The sequence below is a fragment of the Melanerpes formicivorus genome, unplaced genomic scaffold (assembly GCF_026170545.1).
Source record: "Melanerpes formicivorus ecotype bairdi unplaced genomic scaffold, bMelFor1.0.p_v2 SCAF_2, whole genome shotgun sequence".
NCBI lineage: Eukaryota > Metazoa > Chordata > Aves > Piciformes > Picidae > Melanerpes > Melanerpes formicivorus.
In genome coordinates this window covers 7,524,464-7,538,177 of record NW_027142354.1, presented here as the reverse complement: position 1 = coordinate 7,538,177, position 13,714 = coordinate 7,524,464, and the positions used below count along the sequence as shown (strand labels likewise).

The 13,714-nt window shown below is 43.2% G+C and overlaps 1 protein-coding gene and 4 non-coding genes across 5 annotated transcripts; all 5 read right to left on the bottom strand.

Moving 5' to 3' along the window:
• Positions 1–1,858: 1,858 nt before the first annotated feature.
• On the bottom strand, positions 1,859–1,943 carry LOC137454111 (small nucleolar RNA SNORD100). Its single transcript, XR_010990544.1, has one exon. It is a non-coding gene; the product is annotated as a small nucleolar RNA SNORD100 (small nucleolar RNA).
• A 369-nt stretch (positions 1,944–2,312) lies between these two features.
• RPS12 (ribosomal protein S12) lies at positions 2,313–6,099 on the bottom strand. Its single transcript, XM_068149784.1, has 6 exons — positions 6,047–6,099; positions 5,857–5,908; positions 5,334–5,450; positions 3,674–3,776; positions 3,160–3,261; positions 2,313–2,399 (listed from the first exon to the last, which is right to left on the bottom strand). Exons 2-6 carry the CDS (start codon positions 5,868–5,870, stop codon positions 2,337–2,339), a joined length of 399 nt encoding a protein of 132 aa, XP_068005885.1. The 5' UTR covers positions 5,871–5,908; positions 6,047–6,099; the 3' UTR covers positions 2,313–2,336.
• LOC137454095 (small nucleolar RNA SNORA33) lies at positions 2,726–2,860 on the bottom strand. Its single transcript, XR_010990541.1, has one exon. It is a non-coding gene; the product is annotated as a small nucleolar RNA SNORA33 (small nucleolar RNA).
• LOC137454105 (small nucleolar RNA SNORD100) lies at positions 3,329–3,414 on the bottom strand. The gene has a single exon (XR_010990543.1). It is a non-coding gene; the product is annotated as a small nucleolar RNA SNORD100 (small nucleolar RNA).
• On the bottom strand, positions 4,583–4,660 carry LOC137454066 (small nucleolar RNA SNORD101). Its single transcript, XR_010990531.1, has one exon. It is a non-coding gene; the product is annotated as a small nucleolar RNA SNORD101 (small nucleolar RNA).
• Positions 6,100–13,714: the final 7,615 nt, after the last annotated feature.

Sequence of the window (13,714 nt, the reverse complement as noted above, 5' to 3'; positions counted from 1 at the left end):
AGCTAATCTGAATTTAGGTCAAAGCCAGTTTAAAAATAAAAATGAAGGTCTATTGTTTGTCCATACTAAAGCAACCAGAATTTTGTAAGATACCCCCAAAACCTTAAGCAGATTAACTTCTTGTAACTATATACATCCAGAAAGCAAACATATATAGATGATTAACTTGCCTAAACTCCCTTTATAGTGTATCTCAATTTGTGTTAAGTCACAAAATGAAAAGTTAAACAGCTGGAAAACTCGTTTGCTGGCACAGGCTTAGCAAACTTAACTCAAACTAAGTCTCAAGATTTAATCTTTAAAAAAAAAAAATCTCCATCCATTACTACCCTGGAGAATTTGCTTTTCTATTGCATTTGCTATGCTGCATCCAGAGACATAAGGAAGTAAGAGAACTCTACTGCTCCTAGCAGGTAAAAAAACAAATGTTCTGGTAAAGCAGCATGTTCCATTGAAAGTAACTTTCAATCCCAGCAATAGAGAGGCAATCACCCAGGTACTGAGCTTGTTTTGGATCCAAATTCCCTTTGTGAAATTAACTCTGAAGAACAATTAGCATCCAAAACACATCAAGGATGCAGGTTGTGACAGGAGAACATCATGCTCTCTGGTGTGCTCCCGTATACAAGAGTTAGATGCTAAAAGTCATTACCCAAACTCCAGTGACAAATTTAAGCATCGTTCAACTCAGTTTAAAAAAGGGTATTCTTACAAATATTCCAATTCTATGTAGAAATTCCCAATAATTCAGTAAGATCTCAAACTAAGATTCCTATGTACAGGAGGGAACTTTTATAATTTCAACTATATTCAAAAATATTCAAATTGGGCTGCCCAGGGAGGTGGGGGAGTCCCCATCATTAGAGGTGTTCAGGAGACTTGATGGGGTGGTTGGTGCCATGGTTTAGTTTTTAGGTGGGTTGGATTGGTTGATGGGTTGGCCACAATGATCTTGGTCTCTTCCAACCTGGTCTATTCTGTTCTATTCTTGTAAGCTTCCCTCCATTTAAAACATTAGCTCTACATTAACTGTTACTTTTAACTTCACTAAGAATTACAGACAAGACTGAACACACACATTCAGGCACAAGGGTGTATTTGTTTTTGAAACCAATCTGGAACAGGTAACTCTATTAAGAACTCCTGAAAATGTTATTACAGGAACCTCTTAAAAATCTAGGTGACCCCAATCTAGCTACTAGAAAGCTGTGTCAGGGCCAAAATCAAGAGACACTTCCAAAACATGGAGAACTTTAAAAAGTGCATGAGCCTAGCATGTGGAGACAATGCCTGCCTCTACTATATGGAAATGATTTGTTGTAGCAAAAAAGGAGTTACAAACAGTAATGAAAATTCTGAGTACACAGAAGATACACGCTCCTGCCTTCCATCTACAGGTGCACAGCTCCATGTGTTTTGTCCCATTATCAGCATAATGGAACAATTCTTTGATGCCACTTAGAGCCTGCTCAGCAGAGACGTAAAAAAACTTGGGAGAGAAAAAAAGAAGTTATCTTGAAACTCCAGCCTGAATCCCACCTGATTTCCAAAAGGCAAAAAAATGTTAAACAAGTTCTGTACAACATCCAGATACTATGGAAACAAGGACATAGGGCAAGCTTGAGTTTGACACTGCCTTCCTCGAGTAGCAAGGTGCCAGTTACTTGGGCCTATTTACTATTAAGGCATCTTACAGAATCAGACATAAAAGTACATGACAATACTTCTTACAAGAAGCTAATCCCACCCACAATTTGTTTCAGCATTGAGGTGGGGAAAAACCAAACAAAAACCCAACAAAACAAATCAAACATCTTGTGTCCCTGAATTAAAAAGAGCATTAAAAAGAAGTTCCTGCAACATCTCAGAAGAGTTGGGTAACGGTTAAGGCTGGTCTCCTCATTTGCTTCAGCAGAGGGAGCCAAATTTTCATCACAGATGCAGCAGTACTTCAGACTTCCCTAACAAGTTACTCAGAGCAATACAAGCATAATCACCACCAAAAAAACCCTAAAACAAACAAAAAACCACAACACACAAAACAGGTAGCAATCAACTGTCAGCACTTTTGCAAATGAGAAGCTGTGTAAAGTTCCCTAAGCCATTAACCTCTGGAGTAAGAGGGAAGAGAAGCATGCTAGAAAAGGAATGTCAGGGAGTGCCATTATCTTTTTATCAAACTGACAAGAGTTAAAACACTACTAAATTATACCAAGATCTGCAAAGTCCTTTCGTCTTCTGATGTTAACTATTGCAACTCCACAGAGTAAGTCGACAGATACCCACCCATTAATCACACACACACACAATAGTCAGGTTCATATTTTATTTTCTGTTCATTTCTTGCACTTGAAGTACTCTTCGATGACATCTTTGGCCTGAGATTCCTTGCCATAGTCCTGTAACACAAGAAAACCCATTAATAACATACAGACATTTTCAAAATTTTACAATCTTCTTTTAAAAGGAAAACTTTTCCCTCAAAGCATTCTCAAATATTCCCCAAATTCCATCCAAGTAACCTCAAGCAATACGCCAGCTGCTTTCCCTTCACTGGCTAATAAAAGACTACGCTAAGTAAGAACTATTCTATTTCATTCAAGTGCCTACTAGTACAGATCCAAGCAAATTTTTAATTTCTGCTTAAAGCAAGCCAAGTAAAGTATGTGGAAAAATGCGCAAAGGTTTGAAAAAAACATGCAGAAGGTGTTAGTCTTTTTTGTGAAGATGTAGCCATCTCTTGGGACCTCAAAGACAACAATGACTTCAAGGCTCGTACTGTGGCTTTACTTTACCAGCATCATTTTAGAATATGCTCTGCAAAACATTTTCAAGTTGAGCAGATATACTGAACTGGCATGTTTTTTGTCACAAAGTAAAACTTCACCTCTTGTAGTTAAAGGTCCTCCTTCTAATGCTTACTGGCAAGCAGGCACAGATACTTTACAGACAACCACTAAGTTACCCAATTAATGTATTTGAAATAAACATGAAAGGGAACATAGAACAAGGAAGCTGGTTAATTTCCCTCTGAATGGAAAGCGACTGTTTGAAAGAAGAAATCTAAGACCTTTGTTTAACAGTCCCTTATCTAAAGCAACCCTTATCTTTACTGGTTATTTTCAGAAGTCCAGAAACAAGCCATGATTAGCATCTTACTTTGACAACCACACAACTGCAGCCCACAACTTTGCGAGGTTTTCCTTCTCTGTCGATCTTGCAGAGACCTACCCATTCACCCAGCTTCTTGTTGTCATCAACCTGTGTAAAACATCAGATCACGTTAGAACTAGCCAACTATAACACAACTAGGTTCAGCAAAAAGGCTGCTGTACTCAGAAGATTTGGGTAACGGATGGCTGCTTTCCTCACAAGTATCAGAAGAGGGAGCCAAAGTTATCATCATTGCACAGCTTGAAGTACTTTCATTTGAAGAAAAAGTCACCCTGACACTCCTGTGCTCCATCACTTGTAACACTAATTCTAGTTCTTACTATACAGGATGTAAATATCCCCTTTAATGTTGTAAAATACCTGACATATATAATGAACTATATACAGCATTACAGCACAGCATTTCAATGGTTCAGCTCTCTACATGCTAAACCAAGCCGCTTACATTGCAAGCGCAGGATAACTGTTCTAAACTTGTGTCTGAAGTTCCAATGCTTACCTTTATTAAGTTGATCTGATGTTCTGCACAAAGAGCCTCAACTAATTTTACATATGTGGGTTCATCACAATTTGAAGCCAGAACACAAAGATGGGCTTGGCGTCTGAAAATAAAAAAAACACCATGAAAATCAACAAATGTAACTTCGGGCTCTGCTTAAATCGTTTTTAGAACCACAACCATAAAGAACAAAATTCAGCACGTGCACTTCTAGACAAAAACTTTCTAAGTTCCATTTTTGGTTTTAAGAGACTATATGCTTTTGAAATACTAAATATGCTTTTGATACAATCTACTACTATGTACTTCACATATACAACAGACTTCTCATACATTGTTACGTTTATGATCAGATTCCATCCCAGCTTTAGGACACCAGGTCTTATGAAGTGGTATCACTATTAGAAAGCAACCAAGTTACAAGTTGCTTTTTACAGCAATTTAACATTAGAATTGTAATTATTATTATTAGAAGCTTGAATTTCAATGTCAAGCTGCTACAAGCTCTTCAGAACAGTATTTTCTACTTACGTTCAAAGAAGCTGTTATGACAGGGTCCCAATTCTAATTAGGATCTTTGTATACTGTGGTACAATGTTAATACCAAAGGGATACCTGACAACAAAGAGAGCTGTATAGGTTTTCTATGCTTAACCTAATGTAATTTGACCACTTCAAAGTCAGTTTTTTCTATGGCTTTCTTTATCACGAGTTTCACGCAAATGATTCAGAAATACCTCCAAGCAAGAACCAGCACACACATATGTATGTAAACCTCATATAGACATCATCCTCTTAACACACAGTGTATGGAATTATTTAAGTCAAAAAGAACTCTCACAAACTAGCTGTCACTCAAGTTGTATTTCTCTCCCATTCTTTAGTACAAGGAATTTTTTTTGCATACAGGTTTGTCAGACTTTTGTTCTCACTCATAACACGAGTGAAGGGGTATCCGACAAATTGTTATAAAGTCATCACCCAAACACTGCAGCACTATCCTTGAAAGTACATGCTTATATCACAGAACCCATCAGGTTGTAAAAGATCTTTAAGATCAAGCACATCATTAACTTAGCACATGTGTGTATACACAAATACAAATATATTTACATACACACGTGTATATATAGTACCTCACTCTACCAAGATGCTATTTTATTACTGTGGTCTGCATGTGTATAACAAGTGTAATATTGATTTGATAGTGTACCAAAGCAACTATTTACAGCTGCAACCCAAAAATTAACCCTCTCCAAAGTTTTGATAAGCGTTTATAACTTTTTAAACTACAAGCTTCACGAAACTCAGATTTCCACAGCTAGATACTACAAGTGCCACTCCATTTTCTTCACAAAACCAATCTATGCGAAAACTGAGTGGCAGTGGGATCACATAAAAGTAGAACCTAACACACTAGATAGTGCAATTTTTAAATCGCTGGGTTTAGCATCTGTATTTTAAGATCACAGTTTAAGCCCCAAAAAATAAGAGATAGCAAATGACAGAAACTCACTGGCAGAAAATCATGGTCTTGCAAAAGCTTTCAAATAAACATGTGGACAAAGTGACCACTGTATGTGTTCAACATACCTCGTCACAACCTACCTCAGACCAGTGTTGTTATTCACCATAGATAGAACAAGAAAGTAACCCTTACTTGTCCAAGGCTTTGGCTGCTTCACGAATACCGCGAGCAAGGCCATCATGGATAAGTGCGGTCTTCAGCACTTCTTGCAGGGCGGTGTTAACATCCATTACACCTCCAGCAGTAATGCTAAAGAAAGACAGATATTGCTGATCGTGCCAACATCTTACAATAAAAAGCAAAGCTTCCCACCACCTGCAAATACCCAATTAAATGAAAAAAAACCAAAGCCTAAACGGCTGAAGAAATATGCCAAATAAGAAACCGAAGATGGATTTGGAGGTGAAATGCTGTTTGGTGAAACTGCCAGCTACGCTCTCTCCACGCTTCCTTACAGACGGAGAAGATGAAGTCGTGCACCCAGCAGCTAGGCCCCCGCCTCTCACTGGCGCCAACCACGCGTCAGGACTATGGCGGGGCCTGGCCCTGCGCAAGCAGTATGCGGCCGCAGCTGCAAGGCCCCACACAAACCGGCGCTTTCAAATGAGACGTAGCCCCTCGGCCCACCACCCCCAGCAGCCCCAGACTCGCTCACCCTTCCTCGGCCATGGCGCTCTCGGTGGGTGCTGTTCCCGCCCGGCTTCTTGCTGCAAATACAGACACAAGCCGCCCCGATGAGTGGTGCCGGCCGCCCCGGGGCCCCCGCCCGGCCCGCTCCCGCCACGATGTCCCACCAGCGAGGGGGATTCAGCTCGGCAGGCCGCGGCGCCATCACTGCTACTCACCCCGCACCACCGCGAGCCGCGCACGAAAGAGAAGGCGGAAGTTTCGTCGCACGCTCTTATAATAGGCGAGGACCCATCCTGCGTGACTCGGAGGCTGTCCGCCGCGCTGCCTGATCCGCCACTGCGCCGGTCGCGGGACCGCCTCCTCGTAGCCATAGAGATAGCAGCAGCGGGTCCTCAAGGCGGGAAAGCCAACTGCAGAAGCCGGCTAGGAGCCACCTGCAGCTGGGTCCTGTCATCTTCCTTAGGGCCTGTTGGTGCTAAAAAGGTCTGGTTTCGAATTACACCGTTCCTGAACACCTGGCAACCTGGAGGAAGATGGGGACCAAACCTGAAATCTCTGGCAGCTTTCAGCAGAGGTTGCAGCACTTGGCTGTAACTCAGAAACTGAAAAAGTGCAACTGCAGGTTCCCATTCCTGTCAGATGCTCACACATGCCCAAGTGATTGTACTGATTACGTGCACCACGGCCACCACATTTCAAACACGTTACTAGCTCAGGTGCTGTCAGTCTGGTATAGAACTCTGTCCATCCTACCTGTTTGAGATGTGATTATTTCATTACTGGGTGGTCTATGTATTGCCTTCTTTGTAAAAACGTGCACAGTGACAATAACAGCAGGCAAATACTTGACAGCAACGCTGTCACCTTTCTACAATATGTCCTTTGATCTTCCTAATATTGTCAAGAGGCAGGCTGTAGGCTAAACCCAGGAAACATTATCCATACAGTGACTTCTCAGGGTTGATGAAGGCAGAGGAGGACAGAGGGGAAAAGTAGAAATCACTCAGCTAGTGCAAGCTGGCCACAGATCTCAAGCTGCACGACCTTTCTGACTCTGCATGGGGGAATAGCCTGGCTAGGGGGGCTGCAGCCACAGCACTCCCAGGCTCCATCTGTCTCCTGGCTAGTATCCACTCAGGCAGCCAGGTATGTACATTTAATATTACACAGGTGTAGAGGAGGCAGAAGCTAATCAGAGCCTTATGAAAAACAGACATGGAGTCAGGATGTACCATGGAGGCACTCTGCTTCCTGCACTCTAAGCTACCCAGGGCAAAGCCAGTAGAACAACACTGCCCATTTCCCATGCCAACAGCCTCCAAGGTGCATATGGCCATCCCCAACTTCTACCACATATTGCTTGACACTCTGAATTTCAGCCCCAGTTGCAATACTCCAGAAGGTTGCAACCACTGCAGACCCAAGACAGGTATTCTTATCTAGCAGCTCCTGTGGGACTTTGGTCCATGACTTCTCCCTTCCTTCCTCTACATGAAGTGGGAATATACCATTTCCTTTGTACTGCTCAGATCCCAGAAAGCACACAAGCACACATAAATTATAATGCTCACCTTATTTTCTTCTCCACAGAGAGAATGTTCTTCCCTATACCTATCTACCACTTAATCTTATGCCCCTTAAGAAGTCTTAAAGACACCTAATCTGTAGAGGTGGTTTTGTACTGAGTGGAACAATAAACCATTACCTCCCTTAAGGTCACCACAGGATAACAAGTCTGCAGGTGGCCAGAATCCTCAACCAACCATGGACTTGCAGGCCACTAGCCATTCTAAGTCAGCCATGATAACTGGCTGGAGTTGGCTCACAGGTGTATCCCATACCATGAGCACCACACAGTATAAAGGGGGAAGTTTGCTAGGAAGAGGGGAGTTGCCTGACAGTTTCCTGCTTGGGTTTCTGTTTACTCTCTTTTCCAACTCTTGAGGCCTGTCTTCCTCAGTGCTGCACTTTTTTTTTGTGTGTGATGAGTACACCTTTACATATCTTATAATGACATTTGTGTTAGTTTGGCTGTTTCATTAAATCCATTTCCCATTTTAATTTCTGGGTCTTCTTTTCTTGTCCTGATTTTCTCTGATGCAGAGAGGTCATGGGGTGATAGAGCAGCTGCTGTAGTTTAGCCTCAGATACAGGCTAAACACAGATACCACCACAGGACACACCAGTATTGCTAGTAAGTGCAATATTTATTGTGTCCAGGAGATGGAAGTACGCACATCTGAAAGATCTGTATTACAGCAAAAGCATTAATAGCATACAAAATACAGAAGTACAATGTTGTTCTTGCAAACAAAGCTGCGCTAACAGCTATATATGGGGACAGGGAGGTTTGTGTTGGCACTTTACTCTGTGTTAAGTGTCAGTAGTTGGTGTACATATGTGTGTGTAATAACTAAGGGGAACCTGAGGTTCTGTTTCAAAGTCCACTCCACTTTAAAGTGTGTCAGTATGAGCTCTGTGTCCATGTGGATGCTCTGCATACTGTTGGCACTACTCCACCTGCTCCACCTTTCTGCCTGGATTCCTACAAGGAGTTGCTGCTTTCTTAATCTCTGTATTTTCTCATGGAGTTAAGACATCCATTCAGAACACTGGAGTTTAAATGCTGGCATATAGGCATGTGCTATAATACATTTAAGCCAAGGATTACACTCCTGTGCTGAGAACACTTGTAGTATACTTGAGGGTGTGTGAGTGGGATAACAAGCACAGCAGGAGAAAATTTGGAACCTGCCTGGGTTCTAGAGGGCTGGAATGGAATCAGTACAAATGCTGGCTTGGTGTTTCACTAAGTGCCCAGCCCCTCTAGGGCAACCCAGTCCTCTCAAGACTTCCTTATGTTATGAACAACATCATATGCTTGTATCTGGGCAGAAGAGGAGTAACTATGAGATGAGGTCACGTGACATTCTCACCAGCTTGCTGTTCTGGATAATTAATTCAGACTCACCCTCTTGTTACATAAGTTTTAAAGTCTTTTGGTGTTTATATACCTTCTATGCTTTCCATCACTTGCCTAACTGCTGCTGCCTGTGCCACCTTTCTGTGATGGTATTTTTCTTCCTTCCCCCCCTCCCCCCTGCATGATCAAAATGGCACCTGAATGTACGGACTTCTTTAGAAGTCCAATACTACTTCACTCTGTCTTAGCCATCCTCTTCTTACTCCTTTTCACTTTTTTTTTTTTTCTGTTTCTTGCTGTAGGAACCTTTACTTTCAGCCTGTGCTCACCCTGGCAACCTCTTCCTGTCTTGTCTTCAAATTGCCAGACTCCAGCTATAGCTTAAGTGTCATGCAAGTTGTGGAGATTCATGAATTGAGGAATGAGTAATTCAGATAGTGGCACAGTATGCTGAAATAGGAGGTAGACAGATCAAAGTGTCAGATATTGCAAACTCCCCATGACAGTGCTAAATGCTGAACAATTTGCACTGAATTTCAGTTCTGTAAAGACTGTTAAGAGCTGACTTCCCTCTGACATTTGTCTCTAGAAATAGAAAGTACAGGCACATGCTACACTTGGATTTCTAATGTCACAAGACAGAATACCCTCATTTTCATTCCAAAACAGATACGATTTCTCAGCCCAGTGGAATGCTGGGTTGGAAGCCTTCTTGCAAGTAGCACTATTTCACATTTTGTCCTAAACAAATATCTTAGTAGTTTCCTGGTCACACAGTTGAGAAAAACGTTCTGCAGCATAAGGATTTTTGTAGAGAGCAAGCTTTTGCCTATTTTACTTTGTCCTTCCATAGAAGATTTGTTTGCCAGCTCAGGGGGGAGAAATGTGTATTTCCAAGTCCCTCCAGGTAACAGTTCAGAACAGCCAACCACATGCTGCTGCCTAGAGGTGCAAGAGATGTCAGTTTCAAGTGCCCGGAACAAGCATGGTGAGACCATTCTGGGGTCTCAGAAGGAGGACAAATTATGGCATTTCAATACCAATATGAAAAGAAGAAAGCTTGTCATGGTAACTGAACAAAACAAATTTCTGGGTTTTGTTTATTTCAACAGATTCTACACTGGAATCTGAAAGGATGTGGTTATCCTGTGGTTGCATTAGAGCCATTTTAACTCTTTTCAAATACTTGTGTGCAGCCACTATGGCTTCTGGCAAAAGAAATAGTAGTGTGATGCAAATAAGCAGTAGGTTTGTGATTTCTAGAAGGTAATGCAAAAGTATTTTGAAGATTCCTACACACAGAACGATAACATGGGCTATGTGTTCCCACAGGTGCAGAGCATTTCAGAATGTCCTGGATGTTCACAAAGGAAGCTGCTTTCAAAGCATTTCATAGTATCATAGTATCAGTCAGGGTTGGAAAGGACCACAAGGATCATCTAGTTCCAACCCCCCTGCCATGGGCAGGGACACCCCACACTACATCAGGCTGGCCAGAGCCTCACCCAGCCTGGTCTTAAACACCTCCAGGGATGGGGCCTCAACCACCTCCCTGGACAACCCATTCCAGTGTTTCACCACTCTCATGGGGAAGAACCTCCTCCTCACATCCAACCTGAATCTCCCCACCTCCAGCTTCATTCCATTCCCCCCTAGTCCTATCACTACCTGAGATCCTGACAAGTCCCTCCCCAGCCTTCCTGTAGGCCCCCTTCAGATACTGGAAGGACACCTCAGAGCCTTCTCTTCTGCAGACTGAACAGCCCCAACTCCTTCAGTCTGTCCTCATAGGAGAGGTGCTTCAGCCCTCTGATCATCCTCGTGGCCCTTCTCTGGACACCTTCCAGCACATCCATATCCCTCTTGTAATAGGGGCTCCAGACCTGGACGCAGTGTGAGAGTCTAATAAGTTTGCCTCTCTCTGGGTGAGTCAACAAAGATAAAGTGATAGCAGAGCCACTGGAAAGAAGGTGGAAAGAATCCTGTCCACCAATCCTGGATACAAATCAGCTTGTGATTGCATCGTGATAACACGGGACTACAACAATAGGACCCAAGGACCCAGCCATCACACCTTTAGGGCAAGATAATCTCTACCTGTTTCCTGAGCCTTGTCTGGATGGAGATGGGGTAGACGGAGATTCCCCCCCCTCCAGCCAGGATCTTGCCCAAACACACAGATTTCCTGCCACTGGAATTCCTGAGGGACAATATTTGAATACATACCTAAGGACTAAAAACTGTATAAAAGACTGGAGCAACTACTGGTTTGTAGAGAGAGAAACAGGAGAGAGAAACAGAGGAGAAAAACGGGGAGAAAAACGGAGATGAAGGAGAACACAGGAGACAGGCCAGGCCGCTGAGAAGAGAAAGCCGGAACAATGCTGCTCCGGAGAAAAGAAGCTGCCCGGAGGACCACAGCTCCAGCCAAATCCTCAGCACCCTTTCTCTACAGACCCAGGCTGCCCAGAGGAGCCTCAGCACTGTTCCTGTATCAACCCAAAATCTCCCCAGAGGACCACAGCTGTTCTCCAGCAAAAGCCTCAACACCGTTTCTCTACAAACCCAACATCTCCTGCAGCACCTTTCCTCCACAGACTTTAACTGTCTTGGGAGGGATGAGGGGTGTGGTAATATAATTCCTTTCCTCTTCTCTCTCTCTTCTATCTCTTGTCTCTCTCTCCCTCTCTTTTCTCCCTTTCCCTTCTTATGTCCACTTTATTTATCTAATAAATAGTCTAGCTGTTGATACTTTGGCCTCGTTTGTGCCTCTAATTTCACAACACGGGAATATTTAAAAGAACTGTGTCTCCGGACCGAGACATCTAATGTCTCCGGACCTTGACACGCAGTACTCCAGGTGGGGTCTCACCAGAGCTGAGTAGAGGGGGAGGATCACCTCCCTCGACCTGCTGGCCACAGTTCTCCTGATGCAGCCCAGGATCTGATTGGCTTTGCGGGCTGCAAGTGCACATTGAGAGCTCATGTTGAGCTTCTTGTCCACCAGCACCCCCAAGTCTCTCTCCTCAGGGCTGCTTTCCAGCCAGTCACTGCCTAGCCTGGATTTGTGCCTGGGATTGCCTCCACCCATTTGTTCTTATTGGTTTTATATTGTGGACATCAGCAATGGATGTAGACTTTATTTGTAGTGTTTATGGAGGGATAGTGCTCCACAGCTTGGATCCTACATGACTTGGGATTTCAAAGATGCTGCTTGCTTTTTTGGGGTTTTTTTTGTTAATTTTAGTTATTGCAGACATGACAGAAGCAAGAAAATCTTCTACCCTTTCTAAAAATCACCCACAAACAACCCAAACAACAAAGCTCTATTAGAAACGCTACGGCCATCAGGAACAGGGAGGTGATCTTTCCCCTGGCACTAGTGAGGCTACACCTTGAATAATGTGTTCAATTCTGGGTTGCTCACTATAGGAAGGACATAGAAGTGCTGTGGCATGTCCAGAGAAGGACAATGAGGCTTGTGAAGGGCCTACAGCACATGTCCTACTGCTACCATTTCAGTAAGAGTGATTAGTTCCTTAGCCTTTGTTTTTTTCAGATAACACAGAACATAGCTGGAGAGAGACCATCTTTGTAGGTCTCATATAAAGAGATGATGAACCCTGGAAGGAAAGGTAATGAATTGTGAAGTCAGCAGTGTAATTAAAGAGAAGAAAGCTTCTAAACAATTAAGACTTACTAATGAGTCCACACCTCTGAGCATGCATGAACCTTGGGGTCAACTAGTGAACAGTGACAAAGAAAATTGGAGCATCAGAGGGGGAGGAAGTCAGGGGGACTCTTCTTGAAGACCCTTTCCCAAAATTCATCAGAGGATGGGAGTGTGCCTGCAGGAGATACATTTGCATATATTAGCATGAGTTCTGAAAAGTTGATTAATGTGTAGTCAATTCCTGGAAATTTAGTGAATATGCATAGAATGCTGATATATATATTCTCTAAGATGCTCAATCAAGTGCTCACTTGGGCAGAGTGATCCCCAGTGTGCCTGACCATAACTAAAATTAGTGTTGGGGAGTTTACTTGCCATTTTTGGTAACACTATGAGGAATGGCTGTGGGAGCTAGGGTTGTTCAGTCTGGAGAAGATGAGGCTGAGAGGAGACCTTATTGCTCTCTACAGCTACTTGAAAGGAGGTTGTAGCCAGATGGGTGTTGGTCTCTTCTCCCAGGCAACCAGCACCAGAACAAGAGGACACAGTCTCAAGCTGTACCAGGGGAAGTTGAGGCTCAAGGTGAGGAGAAAGTTCTTCACAGAAAGAGTAATTTGCCATTGGAATGTGCTGCCCAGGGAGGTGGTGGAGTCACTGTCCCTGGAGGTGTTCAGAAAAGGATTGGATGTGGCACTTACAGCCATGGTTTATTTAGTCATGAGGTGTTGGGTGATAGGTTGGACTTGATCTCTGAGGTCTTTTCCAACTTGGTGCCATGGTCTAGTAGTGAGGTCTGTGGTGACAGGTTGGACTGGATGATCTTTGTGGTCTCTTCCAACCTTGGTGATACTGTGAAATGTCCTGATTATGCATCTTAGCATTAAAGATGGTGACTAGATGGAACACTGAGGGCCTAGTTAAAATGGTGCTTTGAAGAAATAATAACTGTATTTTCCCCTTCAAACAATATGTGATCTGTCATTTATTAAATTTTGAAGAGGTCCTCAGCTCATGCCTCATCTTCTTCCTCACTTTCCTCCTTTCCTCCCTTCCAGATAGGAATTTGTGCCCGTCTGAAATTACTCCTGATCAGTTTATAGCTATTGATTCTTGTGAACAACTCTGTTCACTTCTGTTACTCCTTTATGATTCCTTGCTAGGGGCTGTGATCTTGCTCGGTGTGCTAGTCCTATGAAGCCATCGTGTATGGAACAGATGTTGCAGCTCTTTTGAGAACAGATGACTGCATGGCAAATCAGCAGTCCTACAGTTGAGTGCTGGTCAGGA